The sequence below is a fragment of the Manihot esculenta genome, chromosome 8 (genome assembly GCF_001659605.2).
Source record: "Manihot esculenta cultivar AM560-2 chromosome 8, M.esculenta_v8, whole genome shotgun sequence".
Taxonomy (NCBI): Eukaryota; Viridiplantae; Streptophyta; class Magnoliopsida; order Malpighiales; family Euphorbiaceae; genus Manihot; species Manihot esculenta.
The window spans coordinates 8,342,487-8,354,061 of NC_035168.2; the positions used below are offsets into that span (position 1 = coordinate 8,342,487).

General features: G+C 33.6%; 1 protein-coding gene across 1 annotated transcript; it reads left to right on the forward strand.

The window, feature by feature from the left end:
- The first annotated feature begins 707 nt into the window (after window positions 1-707).
- Window positions 708-3,053, forward strand: LOC110621279 (transcription factor MYBC1). The gene has a single exon (XM_021765499.2). It carries the CDS (start codon window positions 1,246-1,248, stop codon window positions 2,215-2,217), a length of 972 nt encoding a protein of 323 aa, XP_021621191.1. The 5' UTR covers window positions 708-1,245; the 3' UTR covers window positions 2,218-3,053.
- The last annotated feature ends 8,522 nt before the right edge of the window (window positions 3,054-11,575 follow it).

Genomic DNA, 11,575 nt, shown 5'->3' on the forward strand with positions numbered 1-11,575 from the left:
TTTTTATTTTCAATATTTTTGAAACAAACTAACTTTTCTTATTTCTTTTATTATTTTATCCAAATAAAAAAATAATAAAATGGAAATATTCTTTACATCCTACATTTATTCTTTTTTTCTTAGTTAAAATAGAAAGCTTAATTTTGAAAATTCCAAATTATCATATTTCATTAGTAATAAATATTCTGAAAAAATTAATAATTTAAAAAATGTTTTTTAAATATAAAGAATAATTAATTAGTTTTGTTATATTAAAAAAATTAAATAATAATTTTTATTAAAAAATTTAATGAATTTTAATTAATATTAGGATTCACATGCTGGTATTCCAAGAACTAAAAGAAGATCACGCCAAAATTTCAAATAAGGATAAAATTATGTTATCCTCGCAACCAAACACCAAGAGAGTTGATTCCCAATCACCACCTAAAGAAATCTCACAAAGTGACCAAACTTTGGCATTCCATCTGTCTTCCTAATCCTTTCCTAATCCCACTATTGTTCCCGTACAAGCCATATTTGTTGTATGAAATTTCATTCCCACTCTAACCCATGCTACGCGCAATTTGCACGCGCCAAGGACCACATGATGATCTCATTCCAAGTACATTTTGTCCCTGCAACAGAAGGACCCATAAATGGATAAAAATAGAATTAGAGCGGCAGGATACTAGTACACAAAATTGAATGAGCGAAAACCACCACGATGGTGGCGGCGCGTGAATACACGTTGGTTGAGAGAGGATGGGAAATCAATGAAGATGATAAAATCTTGTAACACTCACTCTCGAGTATAAGACCCCCAAATCCCGGAAAAACGAGAACTATTCTTGCCATAAAAATCATAAGGAAAGCATCAGCAACAGTACCCATAATAAAAGCTGAAAAGAAGAAAACAAGATCCACCTCGAACCTCTCTCCTCACCCCCTCCTCCTCCTCCTCTTCCTCCTCCGCGGCTAATTATCACCGGTCCGGCGTTCTTACCTCCTCCGCCACTCCTCAATCGAATCGAATTCTAGTTTGTGAGACACAGAGAGAGAGACTCGTTCTTTCTGAAGAAAAAGAGAAAGAGAAAAAAAAAAAAAACTTCTATCTTTGTGGCTCTCTTCTTTTTTTTCTTTGGATTTTGTTGTTAATTATTGGTCCATTTGAATACCCAAATCCCAGAAATCTATCTTCTTTGAAGAGAATAAGGGAGGTAGTGAATTGTGTTTGGGTCAGTATTTAGGGAAACAAGGAAAGAAATGAGGGATGATGATTCTAATTGGTTTTCAAGATGGGAGGAAGAGCTCCCGTCACCTGAAGAGCTTATGCCCTTATCTCAAACCCTAATTACTCCTGATCTTGCCCTTGCTTTTGATATCCGTAATCCTACTAACACCGCTACCATTAATACCACCTCTCTTATGCAACAAAATCAGCCCCCTCCTCCTCCACCGCCGCCGCCCACGGCCAATACCCCCTCCCCTAACCACCCCTTGCCACATTCCCAACCTAACTCCGCTGAATACGCTGCTGATTCTGCTGACTTGGGTTCTGGGGCTGCCGGTGATGAGCCTGCTAGAACCCTTAAGCGGCCTCGTCTCGTCTGGACCCCCCAGCTTCATAAGAGGTTTGTGGATGCTGTTGCACACTTGGGGATCAAAAATGCCGTTCCCAAGACTATAATGCAGCTCATGAGTGTAGATGGGTTAACTAGAGAGAACGTAGCTAGTCACTTGCAGAAGTATCGTTTATACCTTAAAAGGATGCAGGGGTTGTCATCTGGTGGTTCTGGTGGGATTAATGGCACTGGTGGTGGCGGGGGTGGTGGATTGGCCGCAGGTTCTGATGCTGCAACTGAGCATTTGTTTGCAAGTTCTCCAGTACCTGCACATTTCCTGCATCCAGGAAGGCCTAATTCGGATCATTACTTGCCATTTGTACCAGTTGCAGCGCTGCAACACCCCCATCACCAGCAGCAGATGGCAGCAGCTGCCGCAGCAGTAGCGCATCCCCAGTTGCATAGTCAGTACCATAGGCAGATGGGACACTTTGGGTCACCTCCAAATGGGCAGTTTGAGCATCCATTTCTGGCTAGACAGACACAGCAGCCTGTGCATAGGATTGGGGCGCCAGTGCATAATACAATTCCCGGATATGTGGAGGATTTGGAGTCAGCGAGTGGGAATGGGGGTAGAAAGGTTCTCACTCTGTTTCCTACAGGGGATGATTGAATGTGGGTAATTGTTGACTCCTTAATTGATCTTTCCTTTTTCCTCTTTTATTTAGCTATTGGTCCTTGTTAAATTAGTGTTTACTGGTAGTTCTGTTAGATTTAATTAAATGTGTTGATTGTGATGGTTGTGTTAGTTGTTGTTAGTAATATTCAAGGTAGAAATTGGTCTTAGCCTTCCATCGCCAGATCCAATGATTTCTGAAGTTTCGCTTGGGTATATTTTGTGGAGTGGTTGGGATTAACGGGTAGTGTCATATGTGGTGTTCTTCAATTCCTACGGGCTTCTACTCGTGTAATTAAGCTGTTGGTAGCAGTCTGTATTTCCGGTATCAGCTTCTGGTGATGGATATTGATCGTGAGGTCATTCTGGGTGGCAGCAACTGTTATCAGTCTTGAGATATTTGGTCAATCTGGTTTTGTAGAGGATTTGCTTTATCCCAGCACATATTGGGAATCGGCTTGGTGTTCTTACACTTTAAGAGTCTTTTTCTCAGGGAGGTTTTTAATTGTCAATCTTCATGGTGGGGAAATTGGAACATCACTTATCTGAATTTGTGCTTGCAGATGAGGATAAATAATGCTGGCAAGTACGGTATATGTTTAATAGGTTCTAATTATGGGTTGGTGTCTTTGGTTGGCACATTTGGCACTGAGTTTCTCAGCAAGGCTTATGTATTTGAGTCTCTTCTGTTTTTTAGATGATGCAATGTAGAGGTGACTTGTACTTGTTGTACATTGTGTGACTTTATAGAAGACTAAATCTCAATGTGAGAGGTTAAATCCTGATGTTATTAGACTGTTAATTTAATTTAATGTTCCATGAACATTTAAGTAGCTGAAATTTCTCATATACCCATGAACCTTAGTTGTTTTTTCATTTGAATATACATTTCATGTTGTTTACGGTATTGTTATCATTTAAAAGTTGCAACTGCTTAACCAATGTCTTTTCTTTATTCTATACGATATCTGGTTTCCTTTTTCTCCCATTGTTGAAGCTTGATTGGACTAAAGAAGTTGTGTTGAGAATAACTGAACCAGAATTCTTTTTGCTTGTTCCTAGTTCAATTGTAAAAGAACCTTGAAGATAGATGAAAGGACAATGGTGGAGGAATGCCTTAATTAATGCTTAATTTGGAGAATTTGAAATGTATAAACTTTGGGGTAGAGTGATTGTTTCAAGACATAAAATGCTTAATGATTATGGGTAATCTCTTGGACAATTTTTGTGGTTTGAGTTCTGAAGTACTGAATGTTGGGATGTCAGGTCATTTCAAATTTATAATTCGCTAAGGATCTTCACATATTTTGTCTGTGCTTAGCATGTACCTCGCATGTCCTCTATTCTTTTATCTTTTGAATTGATTTTGATTGTATCAGCTTTTAGGATTAAATAGCATGTCTCCACATCCACATGCAGTTTTTCATCAAAATCATGTTCTGCTTTAGAACAATATGTCCCAGCATTTTTCTGATTTAAATCATGTTAGAATTGAGTTGGCTAAATTATTGTTCTTTTACTCATTGTTTGATAGAATGCAAATGTCTTTGCCAAGTCCTATAAGTGTTCCATAAAAGAATTGTTACCTCTGAGGATTTTGCTTGGACCACAAAGAATCTCTGAAAATTTTATACTAATTGATATGAAATACAAGACTTTAATGGATCTGTTTGACACCCTAGTTTGGATAGCTTCTCTGCTTTAACGTCGAGGTTGAGTGTAGGGGTTAGGAATACATCCTCTTTAAGCATCTAGTTTCAGAAACTGTGACTGAAATTGCAATGTTTGAGTTATCTAATTGAGGCTGCAGGGGTTTTCACCGACGACATTTACCTTGAAGCTAAATCTTTTGTGTTGGAGCTGCTTTATTATTTCCTATGAAAATTGCTTTCTTCTTTTGGTTTCTATAAGGTCTGATGAATTGTCCTTGGTATGTGATGAACCTTGCAAATGATTTTATCTGGTACCATAGCTACCATTATGTTCTGCCTTTCAGCACACAAATTACAATGTGAAAAGCTCTCTATTTTACTTTATTAAGAATGATACTGAAAAGTACAGTTGTTAATGAAACAGAAATGGCTTAAATGGAGAAATCACAAAGTAATGATGTTTCAAATGATTTAGTGTTGCAATATTTTAAGTGTTCTTTCTTCTCCAGCTATTGCTCTTCTCATGATTGTTTCATGTAAAAGATGCGTTTGAGTTATAATGGTTTTATGATGAAAGCCACTTTGGTAAATGAACCAGATTACTTGTAAATTATTTCACAGCTTGATAAAATTACTCAACATCTAATTTATTAAACTAGCCAATCGATCTTGTTGATATTTAGTTTATTGATGCATACGATTTGTTAAAACCAAATCAAAATTAAAGCTATCGTTCAAAATCAAAGAATCAAAAGGTTTGATTCAATTTGATAAAATGAGAGAGAAGAGAAGAGAAGAGGTTCCCCAGGAGAAGACAAGAAACTCTGGAGCACTAATCCCACCTAATCATGGAATCTTGTTGATGTGAGGAAGGAAACATATGGGATATTGTTCACAACACGAAAATTAAAATTTTAAATGAAGAGAATAAAAAGAATATTAATATTAGTTTAATTAGGTAAAGAGTTGATTCATGATTAAGCCCAGCTAAGCATGCTTCTTATTTATTTATTTATTTTATTATGGCACGTTGAGCAAAACTCTTATGGATAATTTACTCTTTATTTGTTATGGCCACCACATGGGTAAGCAGTGATGGGTACGCATTAGCCTCTTCTTCTCTCTCTCTCTCTCTCTCTCTCTCTCTCTCTCTCTCTCTCTCTCTCTCTCTCTCTCTCTCTCTCTCTCTCTTCTTACAGGTGTTTCAAAAAATCAAATGCATTTGTTACCAAAAAAAATAAATTAATATTTTTAAAATTTATATATTTTATAATATTCGAAAATTCAAAAAAATAAAATTTACAGTAATTATATAAATTTAAATGGATAGAAGACATTATTTTCTTTTTATTATTTTTCTTTTATTGCTATAATATTATGTGTCTCTGTCATTCAGATTGTACGGATATGTCAGAGTCTTTTTCAATGCCGGGTGGCTATTTAATTCTCCTCGGCGCAGACGGATAGGGCTGTGAGGTGACTTGGCCTGGTCTTCTTTCTCTTTTCACATCATCGGGCTGGCCTTCCTTCGAAAGAACCCACGTGTGAGGTTTTGTCCAGCCTGATTCTCTCAGGTGGGTTGGGACTCACGATATAGACTAGTTATCCTTAGAAAAATCTGATGGATTTTAAATCTTACCTTTCTCGTTAGGGTCTGACTCTACCCCAGATATAAAATATTCGGCAGTTATATTTTATATTATAAATTTATATTTATAAAGTCATTTTATAGAGATTATGTAAAATAAATAATAATTGATTTTTTTAAACATAACTATATGTTTTATATAAATTAATGTAATAAAACTCATGCTAATGTTTTTATATTTTAAAGTATTGATGATTTTTTATTTTTTCATTTATTGCCAAAAGAGCCAAACTGTAAAGAACAACTATGAGAACTCTTATTTACACATCCTCAAAACCAAGCAATCTCACTCCTCCAAATCTATCAGTATTCAAACAAATTAAAACAAATAAAGAAACAACAAATCACACACAGATTTTTTATATTATTTAAATAGTCATTTTTATTAATATTTATAAAAAATGCTTGATAAAAAATATATCATTTTTTATAAATTTAGAAAATAAAAATACAAATATTATAAATTGTAATTTTTAAAAATTATAAAAAATGTTATCTTTTGAATTATTATAATTACTTTTTTTTCTTAATATTATATATTTTATGTCATATAATTGATTATAAAAAAATATTCAATTAAAAAAATATATATATATAAAATTTTCATAATTTTTTTTAAACAAAGTGGTTATTACATTGATTTTCACAAAGTGACCGTTGAAGTCACCTTACATATATATAATTTTATATAAAAATAAATTTAATTTTGCTAAAAAGGTTAGTTATTTTTGAATTACTCTTTCTGTCTTTTATCTATCAATTAATTTAAATGAATTAAGAAGAGTAATAAATATTAAATTTTAATAAAAATAGAAATAAAAAATTATATTACTTTTGATTAAAATACCTATATAAATATGATAAATTAATTAATATTTTAGAAATATTTTATTTATTGAAGAGAAAATCAAGAAAAAAATATTTAATAAAATATTTAAATCATAAAATCTCAATTATTTAAAAAAACGACAAATAAAAAAATATATTTCAATTGAAATTTATACTTACTACAATTAAAAAAAATAAATATATAAAGGATCACTGCTGGATGGTCGATTGACTTTTGGTAGTTATTTAATGGTGCAATCTTGGAACCCTGCTTTTATTGTTGATAATGGCAATGTTGATAATGCAATTGTTTAGGTGAGGCTTCCTGAACTCAAACATGTGCTTAAGAGAGTTGGTGATGTGATAAGGCTAGTCATTAAGATCGATTATACACAAGTGATGTTCTATGGGGTTGATTTTCACGGATCGTTGTTTTTGTTAAAGATAATCAACAGGGAGGAGTGGAAACTCCGAAGCATTATGTTTCGACTTCACAGCTACGTACAAAGTCAAAGGAATGTAGTTTTGCCCCATAGATGGTAGTTCCTAGCGAAGTAAACGACTAGTGAAAGGCAAAGAAGTAATTCAAGGGATCTAAGTTATCAGTATTATAAAGGAGTCTGAGTCTGAGGAGGATAAGAGTACTGCTAAGGGGAGTTCAACTTTGCTAGTTGATGTTAGAAAGGACTCTCCTAGATTGCTCCTAAAAGATTAGTATGAGGAAGTGAGAGGAATACAAGTAGAAGTACATTAAATATGTAGGATCCTCCATGTGATGATTTTCTTGATTTTATTACTAATTTTAAGTCTCAAAAGGACATTCTACGTATCCATGATCTTGGACCCAAAAACACACAATAGTGGCTTTTTCTGAGAATATTGTCTGCACTAAGGATGACTTAACTGTAGGGGGTCCTTCTTAGTTTAACCCTCTAGCTAAGCTTTGTGACGATGGAAACTTACATGATCCGCTCCCTTCTCAAGTTAACCCTCCAATTAGGTAGAGAAAGTTATTAGCAAACTTAATTTCCCTTTTTCCACAAGGTTGAAGCTTCAGGTTGTAGAAGGGGAATTTGGATTCTTTGGCAAGATTTTATTTCTATTACAATAAAGTATAATCATAAGCAATTTGTATACTTGCATGTTGTAAATAGTGATACTTATATTATGGAGTTAATTATTGTATATGTCAGTCAAATAGTGATACTTATATTATGGAGTTAATTATTGTATATGTCAATCCCACTATAGTGCAATGAGGTCAACTTTAGCTAGCTTTAGCTGCTTTGCAAGAAACACTTGTGGTGCTAGTGTATTTGCCTTAAACCATTATCTTGGACCTTTTTGTATGTCATTTTAATAATTAATAAAAGATGTTTTATTATCATTATTATTTGTTTGCATGTTACATAATAATGATTAGCATCCCTGATTACTTATTATTATGGTGATAATAATAAAATATGACTAATATAATTATTGATTGATAATCTTGAGATGATTATATATATATTGATATAATTCAATAATCATAGATACTTGTTAGAGAACAAAGTATTAGATGGACCCGTATTGAGATCACTACATGGGTTATTGTCATAAGTGAATCTCAAAGTAGTTATGTCTTAATCTTTTGACTTGAGATTATCATAGTTTCCAACATAAGAACTGTTATATTTTGACATAACCAAATATTATTTTTAATCGGATAATCCTAAAGGTTATGATTGAGCATAATAAAAATTATGTAGAGGATACTGAACAATTAAGATAGAATTTGTCCCTCTCTCTAAGAGAAATATCTTCTAGGCCCCTCGATAAGTGAGACTGAGAAATGCATCACCGTACTCAAATGATTTGATAGTGTGATCAATATCATTTGATTTTATCAGTCTACTTAGAGATCGAAAAATCATAAGTTTGAACATTATAAGTTTGACATTAACCATGACTTATGTTTAAACTAGATATCGCGTGACAAATGAATTAATACATATTCTATTAGGTTTTATTGGACTATCGATCCTCATATTAATTGGGTAGTCATAATGTCTTGCTAGAGGCCGCTTATGATTTATGGGTCTCGTGAGATTTGGCCTATTGCCAATTAATGTGAGCCTATTGAATTACACACAAAAGAACTCGTTGATGTATTATGTCATATTAATGGACTTTTAGCTCATTAATATAATTAATAATAATAAAGATGTTATTATTATTAATATTTATTATTTATTATTATAAGACAATAATATTTAAAAGATCTGCAAATAAAAGTGGACTTATCACATAAAATATTTGAGTATCTGCGAGATTGTGATAATGGGTCATGAACAAAACTATTTTACGAAAAAAAGTGTGGGAAAACAAGAGACTGAAAAATGAATAAAACTTCTTCTGCAAATTGTAGGAGTAAGGTTTTAGAGAAATCGTTTTTCTGAGTTGCAGATTGAGAAGCACATAGCTTATCCATTTCTGAGAGAGCTAGCACTTTAGAAGGATAGAAGACATTCGTGTGGATACGTGTTCGTTTCAAAAGCAGCACCATCAATCTGAAACTGGTTGAGTCTAACAGGTTAGTCTCATATCCTTCATTTCAAAATAAATGAAATACTTGAATCCTAGTAGGGAAATAGAGATTTTTTTTTAAATTTTTTTGTTGCGTGTTTTGAGTTGCAGTAATTTCTTAGTTTTCTAACACGTGGAACTATGTGTTTCAATTGGTGATTGGAATACTTTATTGAGTATTGAGGACCACAGAGGAGAGTTTACGTCTCGAATTATAACTTGTAAGAAATTTGATGACTGGTTCAGTACTTCTCAATTGTTGGATTTTTCTTCTAAAGGGCCCAAAGGTGCCTTATTTGAAATATTAGATCAGGCTCTTTATGATATACGGTGGTGTGCTCTTTTTCTTGAAGCTCTCCCTAGAGTTTATTGAGATCACTGCCCAATTTTGTTGAAACTCTATGGTTTTAGGGGAGGTCATACCAATGCCCAACCATTTAGGTTTCAAGCTGCAAATGTTATATATACTCAGATTCGTAGGTTTGTTAAGGATTCTCGGAAACTAGGTGAGTCTTTCATGGTTCAAGTTGATGATTTCACTTCCTCTTTAAGAATATGGAACCGGGAGATTTTTGGCAATATTAAAAAAGAAAGCAAACTATCTTGGCTCGTCTTAAAGGCATCCAAATGGTTTTATAGTGTTGCCCATATCCTCATCTTGAACATCTAGAGAAGGATCTTTTAAAGGAATTAGAAGTTATATAGAGGCAGGAGGAATTAATGAGGTACCAAAAATTTCAAATGTAAGTGAATTCATTGGGGAGATAGAAATACTTTTTATTTTCATCAATGCACATTGGCTCATAAGCAAAGGAATATAATTTTCTGGCTTCAAGATAAGAGGGTTGTTTGGGTGGATGATAGCTTTATGCTTGAGCAAATTGTAGTGAATTACTTCCAGTCCATCAATTCTAATGATTTGCACGTAGCTCTTGTTTACCTGATAAGATATTATTTTCATATTATTAGCCCTGATAAAGGGACAAGACTCCTAGAATATGTTAATTTGAGGGAGGTCAATGAGGTTATTTTTCAGATGAAGCCTTGGAAAGCTCTGGGGTTATGAAAATTTATATACAAACTTCTTTCAGAAATATTAGAATATAGTCGGAAGATGAGAGGGCTGTTCGGGTGGATGATAGCTCTATGCTCAAGCAAATTTCAGTGAATTGCTTTCAATTCATTTATTTTATTGATTTGGATGTAGCTCCTATTTATTTGATAAGAGGTTGTTTTCATATTATTAGCCTTGATAGAGGAATAAGGTTCTTAGAACATGTTAATTTGAGAGAGGTTAAGGATGTTATTTTTCAGATGAAGCCTTGGAAAGCTTTGGATCAGGACAATTTGCATACAAGTTTCTTTCAAAAATATTAGAATATAGTTGGAAGATGACAGGGCTGTTTGGATGGATGATAGCTCTATGCTCAAGCAAATTATCGTGAATTACTTCCAATCCATTTATTCTATTGATTTGGATGTGGCTCCTATTTACCCGATAAGAGATTATTTTCGTATTATTAGTTCTAATAGAGAGAAAAATCTCGTGGAACATATTAAGGAGGTTATTTTTCAGATGAAGCCTTAGAAAGCTCCGGGTCAGGAAAGTTTGAAAGAGGTTGACAAGATTCTGCGAAGAGGTACTATCACTCTCATATGGTAGCCATTTTAATCTCATTGGTTTCTAAGATTGCTAGTGAAGGAGGTTGACAATATTCTAGGAAGAGGCACTATCACTCTCATATGGCAGCCACTTTAATCTCATTGGTTCCTAAGATTGCTAGTCCAAATCATATTTCTTACTTTCATTCTATTAGCCTTTGCTTAGCGATTTACAAAACAATGACTAAAGTTCTTGTTAATAGATTAAAGGTTATTATCTAAATCATGTTGGGCCGACTCAAATCAGTTTCATTCTAAGGAGGCATATTACAGACAATGTCGTGATTGTACAGGAGGTTGTTCACTCTATGAGAAGCATGAAGAGAGGAGGCATATTACAGACAATGTCGTGATTACACAGGAGGTTGTTCACTCCATGAGAAGCATGAAGAGCAGGACCCTATATAGCTATTAAAGTTGATATGGAAAAGGCTTATGATAGAATTCATTGGGAGTTTCTTTGTAATACTGTAATTGAAATAGGAATACGAATAGAATTTATTAATGTAATTATGCATTGTGTGACTTCTTGTTCTATGCAAATTTTGTGGTATGGGGAATGACTGAGGAATTTTATCCAAAAAGGGGTTTGCAATAAGAAGATCCATTGTCACCCTACTTGTTTGTGTTATGTATAGAGCGACAGTCTCATGGAATTCAATATGCTATTAGTTCAAGTTTATGGATTCCTCCTGAATTATCTAGTACGGGTTCTCTGCTATTACATTTATTCTTTGCAAATGATTTGGTATTGTTTGCTAAAGCATCCTTGGCTCAAGTAGAAGTGGTGAAAGGAGTTCTAAAGGATTTTTGTGCTTGTTTAGGGTAAAAAGTTAGTGCTTTGAAAACTGAAGTCTTTTTTTTTCTAGAAATGTCTCTAGGTAGAGTTTTATAGCTTTGAGTCGGCATCTCGATTTTAATTAACAAATAATTTGAGTCCTTATCTTGGTGTTTCTCTACTTTACAAAAGAGTTACAAGAAGAATACATTATCATCT

What these genes read in the sequence shown, in the direction of transcription:
- LOC110621279 (XM_021765499.2), top strand. Translation starts at nt 1,246, where the DNA reads ATGAGGGATGATGATTCTAATTGGTTTTCAAGATGGGAGGAAGAGCTC.